Source organism: Epargyreus clarus, unplaced genomic scaffold (genome assembly GCF_041222505.1).
Source record: "Epargyreus clarus isolate Ecla_fem2 unplaced genomic scaffold, WU_Ecla_fem_2.2 ptg000026l, whole genome shotgun sequence".
Taxonomy (NCBI): domain Eukaryota; kingdom Metazoa; phylum Arthropoda; class Insecta; order Lepidoptera; family Hesperiidae; genus Epargyreus; species Epargyreus clarus.
In genome coordinates, this window is record NW_027332233.1 from 3,391,113 (window position 1) to 3,414,475 (window position 23,363).

At 36.3% G+C, this 23,363-nt stretch overlaps 1 protein-coding gene across 1 annotated transcript in view; it reads left to right on the top strand.

Moving 5' to 3' along the window:
• Positions 1-23,363, top strand: part of LOC140753218 (integrin alpha-PS5) — a 24,584-nt gene continuing 1,221 nt past the window's right edge. The window contains exons 1-25 of the mRNA XM_073087689.1: positions 1-134; positions 1,430-1,574; positions 2,487-2,599; positions 3,773-3,858; positions 4,440-4,470; positions 4,858-4,971; positions 6,255-6,338; positions 8,982-9,065; positions 9,472-9,569; positions 10,155-10,358; positions 11,357-11,447; positions 11,996-12,193; positions 12,940-13,049; positions 13,922-14,003; positions 14,701-14,840; positions 15,516-15,724; positions 16,652-16,850; positions 17,085-17,254; positions 18,234-18,300; positions 19,055-19,150; positions 19,571-19,712; positions 20,671-20,761; positions 21,696-21,807; positions 22,404-22,472; positions 23,080-23,124. Of these exons, the coding sequence (XP_072943790.1) occupies positions 128-134; positions 1,430-1,574; positions 2,487-2,599; positions 3,773-3,858; positions 4,440-4,470; positions 4,858-4,971; positions 6,255-6,338; positions 8,982-9,065; positions 9,472-9,569; positions 10,155-10,358; positions 11,357-11,447; positions 11,996-12,193; positions 12,940-13,049; positions 13,922-14,003; positions 14,701-14,840; positions 15,516-15,724; positions 16,652-16,850; positions 17,085-17,254; positions 18,234-18,300; positions 19,055-19,150; positions 19,571-19,712; positions 20,671-20,761; positions 21,696-21,807; positions 22,404-22,472; positions 23,080-23,124 (2,787 nt within the window). The 5' untranslated portion in view covers positions 1-127. The remainder of the gene's footprint in view (positions 135-1,429; positions 1,575-2,486; positions 2,600-3,772; positions 3,859-4,439; positions 4,471-4,857; positions 4,972-6,254; positions 6,339-8,981; positions 9,066-9,471; positions 9,570-10,154; positions 10,359-11,356; positions 11,448-11,995; positions 12,194-12,939; positions 13,050-13,921; positions 14,004-14,700; positions 14,841-15,515; positions 15,725-16,651; positions 16,851-17,084; positions 17,255-18,233; positions 18,301-19,054; positions 19,151-19,570; positions 19,713-20,670; positions 20,762-21,695; positions 21,808-22,403; positions 22,473-23,079; positions 23,125-23,363) is intronic.

Genomic DNA, 23,363 nt, shown 5'->3' on the forward strand with positions numbered 1-23,363 from the left:
GTCCCACATGAGTTTAACAACAACTAACATGACATTTTACATATTTTGTTAGTTAATGAAGTTTATATATTGCATTGTTTAAAAATATGATAGTTGTTTAGTTTACAGTACATAGAAATTAATAGTGATGGATGGTATGTACCTTTATGTTTATACTATTATAACCCTAAGCATGCATTAGTAAATTTAAAATAAGCTTCGAGTTTTATTTAATGTCGTGGCACCAACGCCCTACCGCGGTATAGTGTTATTAGCGTACCTGTGGACCCGACAAAGGGTGTCCAGAAGAACACCGCGGGGTTCTAGTCGGTAACTGCCCCTCTCCACTGCCCCGAGCCGAGAGGTACCCATGAAGGGTTACCCCACGAAAAACAAAACAACGCCCCACCCATTTCTGTCCCATAGTAACAGTCAGTAGCGCTACTGTGTTCTGGCTTCAAGAGTAGGTATAAATATCGCAAGTATCCACTAAAAATTATATTTGCTAATTACTACAGTTAATAATAGTGTCTAATTTTGGTTAAGGTGGTTCGACACTAGCGCCACCACCGACACACTTATTTCTGCCTAATAACAGCAGTATTAACCGTTACGGTGTTCTGATTTTAAAGGATGTGGTAAGGAAGATGTAGTTTGTCAACATTCTTTTTTTATAATATAAGAGTAACAGACGAGCATGCAGTCCACCTGATGGTAAGTCGCTACTGCCGCCCATGGACATCTGTAATCAACCCCAGATAGGATTAGATATTCCTACCTGAGGTCGGCCACAGACGCGCCGCTATCCTCGAGGACTAAGCTGGTACGCCTCGGAAAAGTCTGTCTCCCTGCATATTCTAACATACTCTAATTTTATTCCTCAGAGTAGGAATCTCATCTTATCTGGGACTGATGTCCATGGTCGGCAGTACCTACTTACCATCAGGTAGACTGCTCGTCTGCTACTCCTATATTATAAAACCGAGTATGGTTCAATCGAGGTGGTACCAACTTTTTCTAAGGAGAAATTGTTTTGAGTTTCTGTGGAAGGGTGTGACGACGGTCGACTTACATATGTGGTAACCATCTTAGAGTCCAAGAGTGCAAAGCATCTGTTATTAATATCAAGTAGAACCTATTCTATATAGATTTGGTCACAGATGGCAGGCGGCAGTGACCACTTTCTATAAGGTGGATCAGCTCATTTGCTTTTTCAATCTTATAAAAACACTAGCTGACCCGGCACACGTTGTGTTGCCATATAAATAAAAAAATGTTAAGGGTGAACAACCCTTATCACTTAGGGGTATGAAAAATAGATAGTACCCGTTTCTCAGACCTACTGAATATACATATTAAATTTGGTGAAAATCGGTAAAGCTGTTTCGGAGGCGTACGGTAACTAACATTGTGACACGAGAATTTTATATCTAAGATATTTGTCTTCCAGGGCCCTACGGAACCATAGTACTACTACTATGCATACAAGTATCAACACAGCTTTACCACGAGCCATCGATGCAAACGTTCTCGTATAACCTACCAGATGATTCATACTTCGGGTACAGTTTGACGTATCAACCATATTTGAAAAGGTATTTAAACCTATTTTTGGAGTATGAGTGATATCAAGTTCGCTATGCGTTTACGGACAATTTTATTCATACATTCAATAATCAATTATACAAGTAAATATTCAAGTAATGTTACGCCTTTGGTAAGTAAAGATACTTCGCCGCCTTGAAGTTGAATGAAGCCACTAAACGGCTGATTTGTCAGCTGTTTGTTATTTGTTTTTTTTAATTCTTGACAAATAAAAAATAGTGAAAATTTACGAATAAATAACTACTACGTCGTAATTTACACAATAAATAAATAAGTATTTCAAATATTTGGTAATTTTTAGCACGAAGACGTGGCAATACATTTTTACGCACCTATTTCAATTCTCAAAACTGGTTGCATTTTCTTGTTAGGAGTGAGAAATCTTTACTATTCTATGTGCTATGCCCAAAAAATAGATCTCTATATCAGCGACACTTATGGGCGCAAAATTAACCCAGAAGTTTTAAAGCTCCAACCAATATAAAGAAAATTTATTTGATATATTTTAACCGAAAGTACAAAAAGTAACGAATTTACTAACAGCTAAAACCCGAACAATAATCTAAATTCATTATTTTAAATGTTTGTTTGGCCGGATGTTGTCCGGAACGGTTTCAGTGATAAGCACTGGTGTAGGAATGGATTTTGTGACCGCATAATTGATTTGAGAAAGATTTGATCTACGACTCGACAGTATTTGTTGTTTGTTTAGTTTGATCTAGCTTAAAATATTTTTTGCAGTGCTAAGTATAGTCCGCGTAAAACTGCTAGTCCGCTCAGAATATAGAAATGAATCGCGTCGCTATGCAGATTGTATGACTACACTTGCTCGTAACAACTTCAGAGCGGACTAGCAGTTTGGCGCGGACTATAACTCCTTCTTTATCAATGATATTTTTCAGCTTGATGATTGGAGCTCCTAAAGCTGACAAGATAGGGCAGATTTTTACGATCACTATAAACACCACTACCGTTGGACAACGTGCAAAATTGATACCAGTTAAAACACCGCCCCGTAAGATTTATAATTTTAATAGTTTTTAAGGCATCGTGTCTACTACGGCGATACCGCAGTGATTATACTTTGGTGGGTAGCGCTGAATTCTAGCTTGAACTTATATTCAGTAACAATTGTGGAACAGACACGAGGCGTTCCGACTTAGAAAACGGTACCCTTACCATGAGTTTTCAAAACCCATAATTTTACGTTACGTTTACTCAATCCGTTATTCTGTTCCGTTTGCTTAGTAAGCTGAATAAACGTAACAATAAGTAACTGCTCAAGTCTTTTTATCCACCTCACATGTTCGCAAAAAAAGAGACAAAACATAAAGCGCCATTTGTCAATTTAGACATTTAATGTTACGTTACTGACACTATAGTTCTGATACAATCCGCTAGGGGCGGTGATTGGAAATTGTATGGGCAAATACGTAAACAAATACCAAAACAGTCATATTTGTCAAAACGTAAAAACTCATGGTAAGGGTACTGAATTAAATGTGAAAACGTGAAAGAATATTTTGTGGTTTGACTCCAAAGGCACTACCGACTGCCTTACCTACACTTGTTTCTGCCTTTTACCAACAGTGTGGTAAAGAAACCTGCATACCTGAGAAATCGTGTAAATAAAGTTTTAGTTAAAGTTCAAAGGTATGTGAAGTCTAACAATTCGCACTTGGCCAGCGCGGTGGACTATGGCCTAATCCTTCTCATCCTGAGAGGAGACCAGTGCCCAGCAGCGTGCACTGATGGGTTGACGATGATGATGATGATGATGATTTAACTTGCAATGATTGTTTGTTCGTATAAATCGTGAAATCTTTCTATTGAATTTTAAAGGAGTTACTAAGAACTTCCAAATTTAATTTACCTGTATACATAAACATAAATATAAGCAGACGAGCATGCAGTCCACCTGATGGTAATTAGCTACTGCCACCCATGGACATCAACCCCAGATAGGATTAGTTTTTCCTACCTGAGGTCGGCCATAGATGCGCCACTACCTCTGAGGACTAAGCCGGTATGCCTCGAAAAAGTACTCCTTTGCCATACCCTTCAAACTAGAGCACAGCGCCGCTATGAGACAAAAATAGGTGTAGCGGTTGTGCCGCCGGTGTCGGACCACAAAGAGTTCTACCACCTTCAAAATTATTTCTTATTTATTTCTTTTATTATTTTCCAGAACTACAAAAAGCGGCGGATGAAGCGAAAGGTAACGTTAGTTTCATGTTTGGCGCATCAGTACAAGTTGGATCAAGTGTTAATGTGGTAAGTAATCAAGACCGTAGTTATTTTGGTTTAACAAACCCGGAAAATGCCTTCAACCTGCAACGGTCCCACTGCTAGGCACGGGTCTCTTTGATGAGCAGGATTAGGTCAAAGTCCACCGCGCTGGTCAAGTACGCAGTAGACTTCCCTTGAGATTTTTTTAAAGATCTCTCAGGTTTCCGCATGATGTTTCTCTTTACCATTAAGATACCTAAATGATAATTAATTTGTAATGAGCACATAACTTTTAAATAAATATAGTTCAAAAAACTAAAAAAAACACGCTTTTATGATAAAATCAACTAAAAAGTAGAAAAGTATTCTATTTCATTATTTCATACATGTAGGGTAATATAAGGATGTACCTATGTTAATCTCTTTCTACTTTCTCGAAAAACGGATTTACTCAATGACAAACATACAAGTGAAGCTAATATAAAGCGTGTAAAAAGTAAAGTGCGGGGACTGGGGTTCTAACCTCGGACCCCTCCATTACAAGTCGCATTTTAACTATGTTATCACTGCTTTTTGAGATGAACACACACACATCAAAAACCATAATCAATTAATCCATGTTTCAGATGTGTGCGCCAAGATATGTTCAACATGAAGGTAATAAACTGTATAATATGTTGAAACTGTATATGTTTGAAGGTGGTAGAACCCTTTGTGGTTCGACTCCGGCGGCACCACCGCCACACCTATTTCTGCCTAATAACAGCAGTGTTAGGCGCTGCTGTGTTCCGTTTTGAAGGGTATGGTAAGGGAGACATACTTTTCCGAGGCGTTCTAGCTTAGTCCTCAAGGGTAGCGGCGCATCTGTGGCCGACCTCAGGTAGGAATATTTAATCCTATCTGGGGTTGATTACAGATGTCCATGGGCGGCAGCAGCCACTTATCATCAGGTGGACTCCAGGACATATTATTTATAAATAAAAGTAAATATTTCTATATATACACTATTGTTATTTTTTGTTTATTTTCTTACATTATTTTCAGTACATAACGGTATAGACGTAAGTGTGACACTTGGATTGTGTTTCCGTTTACCACACGTTTCATCAGTACGTGTTTTGAAAAACTCCAATGTGCCCTCTTCAGATGATGACATTGGTAAGAAAGATATGAAATATCAATCATTACTGTAATTCCATTATCATAACCTACAACTCATCTCTCGATTAGGGATGGCGATGAACTAAGATCGATTAATAAAACCGATCTTTTGGCCAAAACAAAAACGATTATTTTAATCGATCTCCAGTAATGAATCGATTCAGTGAATCGATCTTTCATCAAGGAAATCGAAAGTCGATCTTTTCAAAGTGGGTTAAATGTGTCATATACCATCGCTCCCACCTATCTAAAACACCGTTTCCAATACCTTTACCTTGCACAAGACCACTGTCTTCGCTCCTCTGTAAATCTTTCTCTCTTCTCTGTAAAACTCCCTCTCATTCTTCGTCCTTTTACAAACACTCTTTCTCTTTAGTTGCTGTTGGTTTATGGAACAAGTTACCCATGTCCACACGCCGTGCTGAATCGCTTGATTCGTTTAAAAACCAACTTTTAAAATATTACTGGATAGTATTATTTTCCGCCTCGTTTTCGTCTTTTTCATATGTACCGTGTCATTGTATTGTTTGTGTTTTTTTCTCTCTATTTCTGTTGCTTTAAAACTAATACTAAATGTATCCTATCCTTTATAACCTATTCCTTCTCTAACTTCACGCACACTATCCTTCTTTCTTCGCTTGTCTCTCTTTTCTTTTTCATGCATAGGTTGCCTGGAAGAGATCGCTACTTAGCGATAAGACCGCCTATTGCATACTGCTTCACCTGTTATGTATATTGTTTATTGTTAAATTTTAACTGTAAGTGTGCAATAAAGAGTATTTTATCTTATCTTATAGACTTTTTGCTGACGGATACGTATTTCAGTGCTTGTTTAGTCCTGATGACCTTATTTTCGCTATCTTTGGCTTTTTCAGATGAAAAGATAGATTTTGAGGAATCGATTCTTTGGACCTGGATTTTTTGTGCATCGATTTATTACACACCGATTCGAATCGATCCAAGAATCGATATTTTTCGGAAAAAATCCCTACCATCCTACTCTCGACGTGACTCGTACCTCTACTGGGTGCGGGTCGCAAACTCACTGTACACTAGCTTTCTCTGGAAGAGATTTCCCTCCCAAAGGGCAGTGATTTTGACGCATAATTTTATCTCATTATTATACATACCTATTGTTATTACTCTTATCATATAATAATTTGCTTTTGGCTAACTTGTAGTTATTTAATTTAATCCTATTTGTTTTTTTAGCTGTCAAAATAATATTGCTTAGAATATATAATTATTATAATTTAAAATTGTTGTTTAAAAATTTTCAGAAAACAAGATGAGGACATATGGGTGGGGTTTGGGTGTAGCCAGAACCGGCATCGTTACTGTCGGCGCACCCGCTATGGGCGCAGGTAAACACATTTTTTAACCCGACTGTGGAAGGTAATATTTTTCATATTATAGCATATTTATATACGTACTAGTGGTACCTGCGGCTTCGCCCGCATTTTAAAGAAATAATATGACATACATAAAACGGAAAATTTGTACATGCATTGTAATGACAGTGGTGCCATCTGTCGAAAATTGGTCTTACCAACTCCCAAACCCTCGTGGGCTCTTATACAACAACTTTGCTTAAGATCACATCACTTGTTCAAATGCATAGCTTCCGATTATAAAACAACTTACGAATTAAAAATTAATTAAAAAAATCCTTTTCCCACGGACTAAATTGTGAATCTAAGTCCCCTTGAACACACACAAAAAAATTCATCAAAATCAGTCCAGTCGTTTAGAAGGAGTTTAGTGACATATACACGCACATAAGAAATATATATATAAAGATATCTAATCCCTCTAGCCCAAACGACTCGACAGATTCTAACATAAAATATCGTTGGATTTGTCTAATTTGCGCTTACCTATGGCAAAGAATTAGCTTTGCTATATCGAGATAATGTCGCCAGCGTTTTGGACTCTTCCAAGGGACAACAATTTGGATGAAGATTATATTTAATTATTTTATTATAAGTATTTTTAAAGCCTGTGTAATATATTATTTTAGTACTTTTTTATTAGGTTAATATTTAAAATAATAATGTGGGAGCAACATGCCTAAATTACAATTTTAAGCGAATTTTGATCATGATGAGAGTCATTTTTAACAAAGCCGACAGATAAATAATCGACACAATAAAGTTGATTAGTAAAAAAAAATATATACGGTCGAATTGAGAAACCTCCTCCTTTTTTGAAGTCGGTTAAATATTGCAATGTTTGGAGTTTCTTTAGATATATGATACCATATAGGGATGGCTATCTAAGATCGATTAATCGAAGAATCGATTTGTTGGAGCAAAAAATCGATTATATTAATCGATATCTAGTATTGGAAAATTAAATCTGTCAGAATTAATTTTGGCTTATGTGCGTAATGGGTAGCTCAATAAGGTATTGTATTTGATTTCACACAAAAGCAAGCCAAAAAAGGGAATTATATGTAACAGGAAAAGATATTAACAAAACATTTTGTAGCAAACTGATCATAATAGTCGTTCAATACAATGGTACCATAAATACCTATATTCATTTTCGTCAGTTCTTGTAGAAAATTGTGAGTTGTTTTCAGCCATTTACTTTAAAATTATATTCTTAATCAGTATAATATTTATTTTACTTTGTAGTCATATTAAAATTAGTTGTAATATACTCCTTGGCGAATTTGGTAATTATGCGAATGATTTAATACAATGCGCATGCATACCGTCCCTATATGACAAGAGGTGGATGGTCAGAACTCCGGCAGTAGCTGGGTCCGCAACCTTCTCTCCCTCCAGCGAAGGTAGACGACCTAGGAAATCGGCAACGGTGACCAAAGCTATCCCTCCCTTCCAGCCCATAGTCTTCTTGTCCCGACTGAGGCTTAAGCTCGCCTCCCAAGCCCGGTGAAGATGTACAGGTCTCTAGGGCCAACAGTAACTACAAAAATGGAAAAAAGCATGCATTTAAAATAACAACATGAGTGACTTGACAATGTTTGCACAAAAGGCTATAATAATATTTTTATTTTAATGATGGAAGGATGATAAATATAAGTAAAAAAAAGGGTAAGCAACGGGTTGCACTCCGGGCGTGCCAGCAGAAGTGAAAACTTTCTAAACCTACCCTGAATAATAAAATATAATAAATAAAAAATGAAACTGACACCCATTGACATATTTTTACAATGCTGACACCGGATGACATCTTGACTTTTGCAGTTTGCTTTGCCGTCTTATGAATTTTCGATCAGGCCACGTGTCCTCACGCGAGTTTAATATTCTTTACCCATCACAAAAAGTGCACAACGCCATTAAAGAAGTTTTCACTTCAATAATTTTAGTTACCTCAAAAAAGTACTAAAACTTCTGAAGTTACTCGTATAAGACACGCGTTTTGACGTTTTGACAAAAATGACTGTTTTTGTTTGCGTATTTAAAATACGCAAACAAAAACAGTCAAATACGTAAATACGTACGTCATGCAAATACGTAAACAAATACCAAAACAGTCAATTTTGTAAGAACGTAAAAACTCATACAAAAGGTACTTTACCCAAAAGGTAAAAACGGAATCTGATTACTTAGCGTCCACTCTCTGTGTGTCTGTCTGACTGTCACAGGGTTTGTTGGTACCGACCCTCAATGTGCGATGCGAGTGCGCCTCGCATCTAGCGAATTATTCATTTAACTACGCACGACAATATTTTTCAAGAATAAATCTGTCTTATTCTTTCACGCCCTACACACACAGCTTAACGAATTGTAACATTTGAGGTGTCAGATAGTTAATTGTACCAGGCGTTACTTTGCGGAAATCCATGCTTTTAAGTTAATATTAAAACTACTTCGCAATTACTATTACCTTCGAAATTAGGCACTTTTGTAACGGATTGTTGCGAAGTAGTTTTAATCTTAATTTAAGGTGTCGTTAGATTCGTCTAATAGCGAGTGGCATAGAGTATATTTTTAAGATTTCAGGTTATAGTTTTTATATTAATTCTCTTGTTTCAGGGCGAGCACAAGTGTACCAACATGTATTAGCTTCAACACCGCCGCAACAATTAATGACACCAAATGCCACTAAATTTAACTTTGGTAAGTGGGTACCTAATCCTTAATTTAATTACTACAATAATAATAATTTATTTTATAGAATTGAAGATAGTAGAATATTATGTGGGTCGACTCCGGCGGCACCACCGCCGCGCATATTTCTGCCTAGTAACACTTGTGTTAAGAGCTGTGTTCTCGTATGAAGGGGGGACATACTTTTCCGAGGCGTTTAAGCTTAGTCCTCAGGAGTAGCGGCGCATCTGTGGGCGACCTAAGATATTTCATCCTATCTGGGATTGGTTTCAGTTGTCCATGGGCGACAGTAGCCACTTACCATCAGGTGAACTGCATGCTCGTCTGCTACTCCTATATTATCTACAAAAAAATTGGGAATATTTATTAGTACCTTCTAGAAATGGTATTGCAATAATTATGAATATTTTTTCAGGATACAGCGTAGCATTTGGTAACTTCTTTGATAACGAGAGAATCACAAGCTTATATTACGCCATAAGCACGCCATACGGCAGTACTGGGTCTGGGAAGGTATTTAATATTTTAATTTACCATTTGATAGAGTCGAACTCGCACACGGAGGGTTCCGTACCTCCAAATTTTCAGATATACTTTATTTTTGTATTTGTTATCATAGCACCCGTAGAAATTAATTCATTGTAAAAATTTGTCTACCTATTACGGTCCATTAGATAGAGCGAAAAATACGTAAATTAAGCGATTTCTGTATAGCCACCCCCATTTATTTTTAATATTTGTTGCTATAGATATAATATCGAGAACTATAATGGATAAATACGTAATTTTTCATAATTTATGTACCTTCTTCTTCTACATGATAAAAATACTAAAATAAGTTGATTTCATGGTGGTGTGGAACCCTTTGACTGTTTGAAATGAACTTGCACTTACGCTCTTTACTGAGTAATAATAATTAATCAATCTTACTCTATTTTTGCATACCAAAGTTCAAAATTGAACAAAAATTCTTGGCACTAATTGTCAAATTTTGGAACAAAAATTGCTCAACATTGATTGTTACTTGCTACTCAGTTATTTTTCCTCACACCAAATGATAAAATAGTTGAATGAACTTCACGGTTTTATGGTTTCCAGGTTTACTTTTTCGACCATGATACAAAATCCCAGCTACCTCCTATCGAAGACGATAGAGTGGGTACGATGTTTGGGGCGACACTATGTACGGTAAATCTGGAGAAGCGTAGGGACTCGCTGCTGGTTGGCGCGCCGGCCTACGCGGACGACTTCCAGGTTGATCGCGGTGCTGTCTATCTGTACGTCCCAGAAAGACCACGAGAAGTTAGTATGCTTTATGACTTATTTATTGATGCGACTCAATGAAAGAAGCGAATTAAGAAACCATTTTTAACGCTTTCTACACTCACAGACAGTGCTATGGACATAGTACACATTTTGAGCACACTATGGACAAGTAATACTTTAATAAAACTTATATTTCCAATATTCAAATAAAGGAATAAAACTATTTCTTGATCCAATTTACAACATTTTTTTCCCGCGCAAAATACATCGTCAACGTCAAGCAGTTCTTTTGCTTTTTTATGCTAACTCATACAATCGTACCGGCCAGTGATTATATATGTAAATAAAAACTTAATATTATAAAAATAACATATGAAAGTAAGACAAAATAATAAATTAAAATATTACTAATAATAAAATCATTTGAGTAGACTTCTAACACAAACAATAATGATGGTTTTCCGTATGTAAATAATGTCTCCATCTCTCACATTAGCTCGCCTTAAACACCTCGTCATCACACCTCGCAACACTTGAAGCACCTCACCACTGCTTTGTTACACCTTAAGAAAGAACCTGTGGCGACCGAAAGTCGTCAAGAGATCGCCTCTCACCTCTGTACCCTTACCAGGAGTTTTTGCGTTTCAACAAATATGACTGTTTTGGTATTTGTTAAACTCCTGGTAAGGGTACTGATCGTGTTTCTGAATCACGCTATCAGAGTTTTCTCAACACCTATATGTATTATATACATGGGGATCGACCCCCAGGACTGATGACTTAGCTTGGCGCGAAAAGGCGAAAGTACCGCGTTATTTAACTATTTAACTATCTGCTTTTAAAGTTGTACCAAGGTAGAGACACTAGTACTTGGTTGGTTTTATTTTAGTCCTCTGAGGTAACAATGTTTATGTAGCCGACCTAGGGTAAAACTCCGATCTGGAGTTGGTTATAATTATGTTCATGGACAGCAGCTGTCGCTTACTATGAGATAAACAGCTTCATATATTTTTTTAATAATTATCACATTTTAGCCCTTCAAGATCATTAAAGGCAGATCAGATGGAGCGTATTTTGGTAGTGCTATAGCGAACCTTGGTGATTTGGACGGCGATAAAAAAGAAGGTAGGTTAGGTTAGGTTAGATTATATATTCTAATCCCAAATAATCATAAAAGTATACGTAAATTTCTATCTTTGCTACGCTTTCAATCTTTCTCTGAAGGCAATTTAAAAAACTTAGACGATGGTTCAATCGATTGAAATATTTTTCTTAAATATTTTATTTATTTTGCCGTAAAATCGGTGATAATTAGGATTTAAATCTCAGAGGAGAAGGACCTGGGATTGTAACATCGCCCCATGCCCCACAAATTGAAACGCCAAATTTTAAACGACTAGGCTATCTAGTATATTTCAAGCGGCTATAGTAATTGTAGGTAGTAGAACCTACTGTGGTTCGACTGAACGGCACCACCGTTACCGTCCTGCCTATAACAACAGTGCTAAGCGCTGCTGTGTTCTGGTTTGAAGGGTGTGGTAAGGGGTGCGCAGGGGTAGCGGCACACCCGTGGCTGATTTTTGGTAGGAAAGTAACATAATCTGGGGTTGATTATAGATGTACATGAGCAGCAGTAGCCATTTACTATAATTGCTTTAATCTGATCGTTCCAGAAGTAGCAATCAGCGCCCCCTACGAAGATGATGGGAGAGGAGCGGTGTACATATATTCCGGAGCTGGCCTACTGGACCCGAGGCAGCAAGCTGACCAGATGCTGATACAACGGATCCAACCAGAACCTAAAACGAACTTACGGGCATTTGGATTCAGCTTAACAGCTTTACAGAGCTTCGTTGATACTGTGTGCAATGGTATCTTTCTGCATTATTATTATTATTTTATTATTCATTTTCAGTCATTCATTGGTTTTTTTATTCATTTTCAGTTTAGGATCTCGTCTTGTATTATATTTTACACTACTTTCCCCATGATCTATGTACTTAATATTTTAAAGTATGTCATATTCTTTTTAAATACACATTTTTTTACATTCTCAAGACTAAAAGCATAAAATAATTATTCGAGAAAAAAATATACATACCACATTTTGGGCTTAAGGGTAGAAAATAATCGAATAATAGAAAATAAAGCGAAAATATAATATTAATAATATAGTTTATATGTGGAGCTTCCAAACTCAGATTTGAATCCTACCGAGGGTCGGCCACAGATGCATGGCTGGCCTGACGGTCAACTTGGAACCCCTGGTATACCAGGGGTACTTATAGTCAGTATAGGGGCCAGACTTATAAGTCTGCCTTACCACACCCTACAAACTAGAGCAATTTAACAAAACTGTGTTAAGACTGAAAGTTCTGTGGAAGAGGTGACTTCGAAGTCAAAATATAAAGACTTTTACCACTTTTATAAAAAAACGCTTTGTAAATCCATCACAGATACCCTGTGTCGTAGATGCCATGAACGACAAACACCCAGACCCAGAAAAGATATGTTAATCATCTTTCACATATGTCTAGCCGGGGATTGAATCCAGGACTTTTTCCGCTCCGCCAAGCGAGTTTTTTGCCATTTTTAAATGAATTATTCAATTTTACAGACTTAGCGGTTGGTGCACCACACAGCAACAAAGTTGTTTTGTTCAAATGTTTCCCTTCCATTACTGTTAAAGTTCAAGCGGTATTCCCTACAAACATCGTACGAAAAAAGGTAGTATGATACAAACTGTATAAAATATAATATATTATCTATAATAAATGTTATATAATACTAGCTGACCCGGCAAACGTTGTGTTGCCATATAAATAAAAAAATGTTAAAGGTGAACAACCCTTATCACTTAGGGGTATGAAAATAGATAGTAGCCGATTCTCAGACCTACTGAATAAAATTTGGTGAAAATCGGTAAAGCCGTTTCGGAGGAGTATGGTAACTAACATTGTGACACGAGAATTTTATATATAAGATGCATAACGACCATTTTCTAGGACAATTGTACTCCATGTTATGGTCTAGAGACTCCTACAGAATTCTTAATATTCTTAATACATCTTAACATTTGTTTAAAAATATATATGTCTATTAATTAAATAAGGAAAGAAATTAAATACATAAGGCAGGCATTGTTAAGATTTTCATAGGCCAGTGCCAGACAAACAAATATTTGCACAAAGACTTTGCTCACACATTTGAACACTTATTTGTTTACATTTTTTAATATTTTAAAACTGTCACTTAGGGTCGTGGTATTGTTGAACGTTGATGTTTGAACGCCTTGATGTGCGCTCGAAAAACCGACACCAAATAGCAAAGTGCAAATATTTGAAGCAAGCTTTGAACAAATACTCAAATACTCGTGCTTCACTGTGTTCAAAACATGTGTTCAAATATATGTTCAAATGTTTGTGCTATGTCTAGCACGGGCCATAGAAAAACTTTAATTCCACTTCACACTGACACCGTCGCGGATTGATGGACGAACGACATAATTATATTTTAGAACAAGTTATTACCAATTGGTAATATCCATCAGTGCTACTTTTAATAGAATGTCTTTCTAACTTAATTTCTATTCTTTTCAGAATGAAAAAGATGAGCTGTATTTTACTTTCCAATCGTGTATTAACGTCGAGTTTCCCGAGAAACTTGGTGAAATACAAACTAGTAAGTATTTTCGTAAGGTTGAAGTAGAAATCTAACATACTGTAATCTAACATCCTACTGGTAGCAGCCATACGGGATAGGGGTTCTTCCTGAAGCTGATCACAGGCGAGTTGCCACACCTATGGATTTGAGTGGTCGGCGGTCTTCTTATTTGTCACACAGCCTGCATCTACACCATCCCATCAAAAAGGCAGAAATGCTTCCGTTTTAAGGGCAGAATTGCTTACGTGCATTTTACAATGTCTTAATGTGGATTGGTGGTTCAGATGGAAGATACGAGGTTTGAAGGTGGTAGACCCTTTATGGTTCAACTACGGCGGCCCACCGTCATACCTATTTCTACCTAAAAACAGCAGGACTAAGCGCTGCTGAGTTCTGATTGGAAGGGTGTGGTAAGAGAGACACACTTTTCCGAGGCGTTCCAGCTTAGTCCTCATGCAGTCCACGTGATGGTAAGTGGCTACTGCCGCCCATGGACATCTCTAATCAACCACAGATAGGATCAGATACTCGTATTACTCCAAACCAGAGCTCCGCAGCGTTTAACGCTGTTGTTATAAGGCAGAAATAGGTAGGGCGGTGGTGCCGCCGGATCGAACCACAAAGGGTTCTACTACCTTCTTGTTTTTAAAACCTTTATTTTCAAAACTTATAAGAAGTATATGCTTTTAATTTACTACTCTTTTTCATACTACAGGTATAGACATCAAAGTACAAGTAGTGCATCCTTACGCTAGACTTAACACTAATAGTAATGAAACATCGCTGAAATATAAAGTGCCGTTGAAAAGAGAGCAGACTGAATACTGTCGTGATGTTGAAGTATTGACACCAAAAGTAAGTATATAATAGTACAGTATAGTATAATAAGCAATGATGTTTTATGCTATAGATGGATTACGTGCCCACTAAACAAATGAAAAAGTGAGAGAATTGAGCGCATGACTTGATATTATTACATAGACAAATATTATACGGGTATAAAGGACAGAGCTATTAAACCAATATGTTAAAATTAAAAAAACAAAAGTGTTTGACATTGCGTTTCAAGTTTCATTCATACAATAATAACTAGAAAATATGGACGTAAATTTTGCGTCTCTGTCACTTTCCTTGTTGAAGGAATACGTTGTCTCTACCTTGTCTTCTCTACGTTTTTGTCCTTGTCTAAAAATAATCAAAATATAATAATTTCTCCTCATTTACTTGTGATATATGATTGCATGAATCTTGTATATTTATTTTTTTGATAATTTGTGCATTTACGCATTTCACAAGAAGGCATTTTGAGACTTAGAAGACTAAAATAATGATTTTTAACGTGCACAGTAATATACGTTTCAATTACTACACCGAGCGAGAGAGACTGGTGTCGATTTACACCAATTGGTGTATTTTGTATGATTCAAGTTTTGCCCGTTAGTAACTCATCTTTAGGTATTACATCTGTGATAGTTAGTAAGTATATATAATATAGTCATCAGACTTGTATTAAACATTATTTTATTTCAGGATGGAACCTACGATGACATGTTATTGTACTATATAAAAGGAACACAAGAAGAAGACGTACAAAACGCTACACAGTTTCATAACAATCGTGTGCTCTTAAGCAAAAATAGCAGGTTAACAGTGGATGGTGTGCAGTCCATAGCGTACCGTAAGGAGGGCGAGAGCGAGCCCAATCCCATATTAACGATTGAAATAAACTTGGAAACGATGTAAGTTTCAAACTATCTATCTAGCAGTATAATGGGCATGATGAAAAATTTGGAAATCCCCTTCTATAATTTAGCTAAATGATTAAAAAATCGCATTTTTCGCCAATAAATTCAGTATTAACGAAAATAATAGCATTTTTAAAACAACTGTTATATTAAGCGCGGAAACACTCGCGGGTGTCATGGCGTACGCAAGTGACGTCACGCTTCGATATCCCATAGAAAAGTTCAGTGACACGCCAAAAATGAATTAATTTTGCCTCGATTAACGTTTCGACAAGATGGCCGACTACAGTAATTTATACCTTTATTTTATTGAAAATAAAATAAATCGTATTTTTTTAGAATCCTTTCAAAATATTGTTTTTACTCAAATTCTTTATTCTTTGATGATTTTTTAATCATGTCATGATGCCCAGTTTCTCACGCATATTCAACCAAAGCTTGACATACAAAGAAACAAGCGCACGCACAACATATACACTATTATACACACACATGCACGCGCACACACATACACACGCACGCACGTTCAAATACACGCACAAACACATTTCACATTAATAAACGAATGTGGTAGATCCTTTTATGGTTCGACTCCGAAGGCACTACCGCCACATCTATTTCAGCCCAAAACAGCAGTATTTAGCACTGCTGTGTTTCGGTGATAAGGGAGACATACTTCTCTTCTATCTATCTCATCTAATCTTTCTGGAATTATTTATAGATGCGTGCGTATTTAGAGTGCGTTATTCTTTACTACTTCTGTATTTTAAAAATACGTGCACGTAGCACACATAGGTACAGCACAATAATTATTCTACAGATTTTTGTGCACTCATTCTACGTGTGTATACACATCCACCACACCTCAATACACAAAATACGCGAAGACATGAAGTCGTTATTAGTGTATATCACTTTCAGTTCCCCTTACGTCGTGGGCTCCACTACAAATACTTCATTTTGGTTCACTGTCCACAATGACGGCGATGTGGTGTATACACCATGTATATATGTACAAGTGAATGGATCCCGGGTGCTGAGTCCACCCCAGGGATGTGTATATGAAGGCGCAGACTTGATATGTACCACCAATTTCGGGCTTAGAAATGGGAGCGACTGGGTAAGATTTCAAAATAATCATATAGTCTGATAAACGTTTTTATGCGTGTGCCAGGGCTGCCACTCGACATTGACCATCATAAGGTTGTCAAAACTGCCGAATTGTAACGATTGTATTTATCATTTTTTATTATAAATCTCTGATAATAATTTGTGAGATTCATATTATTGAGAAACAACAATGTTTGTATGTTTATGTGTTCATAAAAAATAAAATTAATAATTAAACTTGCAGAATACAGGATTCATCACACTGGATACCACAGAATTAACTAGTAAGGATCAAGATATAGACATTGCTTATGCTGTGTTTCCCAACTGTAATACTAGATCTAATGCCAGCGGTAATTATACTCTCGAGAAGATACTCCTCGTAAATGATATTCGTGGCTTAATAGTAAAAGGGTAAGTCATATAAAGAAAACCTGAAATATAAATGGCAAAAAGCAGTGATAGCCTAGTGGTAAAGAAACTCGGCCTCTTGATACAGGGGTCCGAAGTTCAAATCCAGGAACCTCTGATTTTTCAATGTTATGTGCGACTGTGCGTATTAGAAACTAATTATCACTTGCTTAAACGGTGAAGAAAAACATCGTTAGGAAACTGGCATACCTTAAAAAACTTAGAAATAAGTTTTCAAAGATATGTGAAGTCTTCCAATTCGCACTTGACCATCGCGGTGGCCTATGGCCTAATCCTTCTCATTCTGAGTGGAAACCCGTGGCCAGCAGTGGGACAATGGTGGGTTGATGACTGAAATGGTTACTACCGTACGACATACCATTTGACAGATTTTCTGAAAGTAGATCAGACGCCATGGTTACGCTATGGTTCGACTTCAGCGGCTGCTGCCTCATAAAGCTTTCTGCCTCATAACAGCAGAGTTAGGCGCTTCTGTCTTCTGGGTTAAAGGGGAACATACTTTTTCGAGGCGTCCCATCTTAGTCCTCAGGGTTAGCTGCGTATCTGCCTGGAGCAACCTTAGGTGGGAATATCTAATCCTGACTGGGTTTGATTACAAATGTCCATAGGCGGCAGAAGCCACTTTCCATCAGGTGGACTGCACGCTCGTCTGCTACTCTTATATTCTAAAAAAAATCAGAAAATGTAATACAGCATTAGATAATGTAGTCGCTGTAACGCGCGTTTTCGATTCCGTGACCGATCGCAAAAAGTCGTCTAAACGTGATTCTGGGTCAACGTAAACGCCAAAACGCAAATCGCCGATACTAAAAGTAGCTCTGATTAAATTTATAGTTATTTAATGTTTTTTTAACTGTATGCTTGGTCTAATTTTTCTTTCATAATTAAATTTTAGGTAATTATTAGTGATTATGAATTATGAATAATTTACATTTTAAAAATATAAAACTAATTATTTCAGGCACTCCGACCCAAGTGATGTCATTGAAATATATACGGAATCGTCTCAAGCCCATCATATGTTTACGGTAAGTTTGTTTACATATTAAAACTAAAATGGTACGGCCGTGCCGCTTTTTATGGCTCGACTTGGCGGAGGCACCGCCGTGCCTCCAGATATATTATTTTAAAGCAGTGGAAGAACCCTCTGTGGTTAGAATCTAGCGGCACCACCACCAATCCTATTTTAGCCTAATAACAGCAGTGTTAAGTGCTGCTGTGTTCTGGTTAATAGCGTGTAAGGGCGACGTACTTTTCCTCAAGGGTAGCGGCTAATCAATGACCGACGTCACGTAGAAATCTAATCTTATCTGGCAGTAGCCGCAGTCTACCTGATGGTATAATCCGCGCCAAACTGCTAGTCCGCTCCAAATATATGAACGAGTCGCGTCACAATAACAAATTTCAGATATTAACGGCACAAATTATATTAATACGTGAAGAAAAAACTTGGTAAGCTTCAGAGAAGTCGGTGTGTATCCATTACCACACCCTACAAACCGGAACACAGTAGCGCTTAACACTGCTGTTATTGGGCAGAAGTAAACGTATATTATATCCCATTCTATCATTTTCAATTCTTGCGTATTCCTTATTTTGTAATGCATATTATTATACTTATCGCCAAACTGCTAGTCTGCTCTGAAGTTGTTGCGAGCAGGTGTAGTCATACAATTTGCTATGGCGACTCGATTCATTTCTATATTCAGAGCGGACTAGCAGTTTTACGCGGACTATACTACCTCTTAATATAATTATTATATAGTTTTTTACAACCATCAGATCACTAATAACGGAGTTACAAAATGGATTGATTTGAGCTTTGAATTAGTGCTAACAAAGAACCAACGTGTCAAGTATTACGACAACACATTTAAGGTAAGGTATCGGGCACATCGATTTTGTTTTTGTGTATATAATTGATTTTGAAGTTTTTGCTTATATATTCAATTATTGCTTATGTAACCATCTAAAATTTCCGTGTGAGGCATGGTTCCCAAAACGCTAGCGGCGTTTTTGCTTATGTTATATTATATTGATAATAATATCTCTTCCCAATCCTTATAAGAAGTCGTTTAATAGATACTTTTCGAAAAAAAAGTTGTAGTTATATTTTTACGGTCCGATTAATTTAAAACTAAAGAATTATCAAGAACCGACAATAAACGATTTTAATAATTTTGTCCCGTTCTCCTTGTCAGAATCGTCAGCATTAACGATTATCCTTATGCGATTTTAACGTGGCTTTTAGTTTTTAAATTATAATTGTTTGTTGTATAATATATATTTGAATTTCAGGCGATAGGAGAAAGATTAGTGTTATGTCAGAAAGGAACCGAAACGAACGATACGACGGTTTTCACTTGCAATCATATTGATTTAAAACCAAACGACATAATTAAACTAAGCGTTCCTTTTGAGGTGTTGCCAGAAGAAAACAGTACGTATAACTATTTTGCATAAATAGTGTAACTGCCTAATACCGTGTTCACGTGTTCGCATAGATAAGTATAGATATCTCACCGCCTTGTAATTGAAGGAAGCCATTAAATGGCTTAAACGGCTGACAATTATGCCAGCCATTTAATGGCTGTCATGGTGTAATTTACGCGGAACAATGCCGACATGCGCATTTAAGTTGTGCAAAAACACGAAATCGATAAAGTGCGGAGAAATCGTTTCATTCATAAATGATCTGAAAACTACATTTTTTTATATTTTTCAAACACGAAAATAGATGACAGTGACTATTTCAATTGTCAACACTGGTTACATTTTCTTGTTAGGAGTGAGTAATCTTTACTAATCTATGCGCATAAATTATAGCATAATAGTTGAAAAGCCAAACGTTTGTAGAACTTTTCCACTGAAATGTTACATTTGAGTTTCAATTGTCAAAGGACGTAATTTTATCTTTTAATATCAAGATTATCGTATTATTGGTAAGCTAAATTCATATTTATGGGGTCACAATTGTTGTCCATCAGCTGGCGTCTAAAATGGACTTTCACGCTCTATTAGCAAAACTACGTTTCACAAAAAAAATTGAGCATTGACATCCCAAAAATAAAACTGCCTCCTCTGACTTTCCCACGCTCAGGACCAAAATGTGTAACATTTAAATGGACTATTTAGAGTTTGCGATAAAGATTGCGGACAAGGCATATATTTTTTTTTGTAATAGTTTCATTTCTTTTTTTAATGAAATACACCAAAACATTTACATTTTTTTATACGTACATAAGTACTCACATGCTTTTTTAACTTTTTAGGGTTTATTGTACCTATGCTGTTTTGTTTCGCATAATTATATGTAAGCCGCTATGTTGCTATATCATTTTATATTATTCTGGTATGTAAAATAAAATCAATAAAATAAATAAAAATCTCTCTTTTAGATAATGGTGGCACGACTATATACAACGTTACCTCAAATTTCACTTTAATATTGAATAATTATTATAGTTCGTATGATAATATACTTTCAAGGTAAGTAAATAAAATACTATAGTCTGATTCATAATTAGGTGTCCAAAATGTAAACAAAGAAATGTCATTGTCAAAATTCGATTACAGGTATTGTAAACCTTAACAAATTAACAAGAAACGAAAAATTTCACAAAATTAAACATAAAACAAAAACTTAATAACTGCACACAATTAAAAAAAACGCGCTAAGAAAACTAGAAAAATTCGAGTTCGATCACGATCACAAAAATAAATAATATCAACTACGAAACTTAAAAATGGCGGCACAAAAATGTGTTGAATGCCGATTGTGTGACCATTATCACAATTTAATATTCTCTCATAAATCTTGTTTTTTATTATTATTACTGTATGAAATTAAATTGAGTTAATATAAATATTGGAAAATGTGAATTGATTTTAATTTATTTAGATTATTATTTTATTATCGATGTATTAATTTAATATTGTCAAAAATAAGAAACTGCCATTTGACACATATTTTCTTGATAGGTCAACACCTTTGTTTACATTTTGGACACCTAATTATGAATCGGACTATATATTGTTATATCATACTTGTAGTAAAAGTTCTTTAAAATCATGATTGGTTGACCGTTCAATGGGTTTATAAGTCGATCAATCGGTTGTTCGATCAATAGTAAATCAATCAATAGTAAGAGTATTTTTCGCCGCTTCTTCTCCATAACGAAACACCTGAGTGGCGGTAGATTGACGTTCAGAAAGTGCTCTGTAACGAACCTATTTTGAATAAAAAAATGATTTGATTTGATTTAAAGAAGTTTTACTTCACTCGTGTGTCTAAAACATACTCGTATTTATTTTCGCATGGAACGGAATATTTGAGCATAATTTATTGCTAATCGACCGATTAGCAATAAAAGCGTTTTTCTTTAGTATTTTTTAACTATTTTTTTTATTTATATGATTTCAGCATTGTAACCTCGCTGCAGTATAAACAGACGCAAGTTCCGCTGTGGATTATCGTGACCGCATGTTTAGGTGGACTACTGATAATTATGATTATCATTATCATACTTTATAAGGTAAGATAAAGCTTTTTTAAGGTTTCCTAAGGGTAAAAACGGAACCCTATTACAAAGCGTCAGCTGTCTATCCGTTTGTCAGTTTGTCACAGGGCTCTCGACTCATAATATCTATTACAAGAAATAACTATCTCAACAAACATCTCTATACTAAAGGAGCTGAGAGTAAAAACAAGGCTTTCATCCATCTGCCTCCAAAGAATTCTTTCTTACTTTGGCCATATAGCACGACGGGAAGACGACTGCCTGGAGAAGATCATGGTTGTTGGGAAAGTGGAAGGTAAAAGACCTCGAGGAAGATCCCCAACAAAATGGTCCGACCAGATCAAGGACTTAACTAAGAATGCCTAAGACAAGCAGAAGACCGAGCACGTTGGTGAAATTTGCAGCACACCTGCACAGTAGACCACCACAGCAGGCACGACATTCAGCAATGAAGAACCGACACAGAAGATCTAATTATGATGCTAGGGGTTGTTTAGCTACTTATGAATGTTTGGGTGTATGAATATTTTTGGATTTTGATCTGCTCATCTATTAAAGAAGCTGACTGTACGTACTTACTACTTATATGTCATATATTGTTTACGTTACAGATGGGCTGGCTACGCAGAAAAAAGAAGGATGAGTTGAAAAATCTGAAAAAAAGCTTCAGGGAAAGTATGGTAAGTAAGACGCGTAGGCACTGTTACTCTGTACTCTTCTTACATTTTGAATCTGGCTGGCATCTAAATATATTTTTCAAAATATTAGTTTTGAAGTTCAGCGACATCACTTACTATATTAAGGGTACAGTGCCCTTACCATGACTTTTCAAAACATCCCACAATTTTACGTTACGTTTCTTCAATCCATTATTCTGTTCCGTTTGCTTCAGTAGACTGAGAAAACGTAACAATAAGTAAGTGCTCAAGTCTTTTTGTCTGTCTCACATGTTCGCAAAAAAGAGTGACAAAACATAAAGCGCCATTTTGTCAATATAGCCATTGAATGTTACGTTACTGACACTATAGTTCTGATACAATCCGCTAGGGGCGCTGATTGGAATTTGTATGGGCAAATACGTAAACAAATACCAAAACAGTCATATTTGTCAAAACATAAAAACTCATGGTAAGGGTACAGCACGAAATCTTAGCTGTGCTTTTTTAGGGAAGCTATGGAGCATATTTGTAATTACAAATATTCAAGGAACAGTGAAAACTAACAATTGGGTACATGTCGTTTCATTTTAATTTCATATTCTATTTATTATTTGTATTTTATTTACAGAGAATGCAGTCAATGCGAGCTTCCAAACCGGAAAATACGAATGAGGTGAGTAATCTAATCATTTAAAAATATATCAAGCTTTATCTATCCGTCGTTGCCAATCCATTATTGTCCCATTGTTGGGCTTGGGTCATCTCTAGGATAGGATTGGGACATAGTCCGCCGCGCAGGCAAGTGCGTATTGGTAAACTTCACATACATACCTTTGAAACTTATTTTTTTGGTCTCTCGGGTATGCAGTTTCCTCACGATGTTTTCCCTCTTCCTAAAAGCAAGTTTTTTAT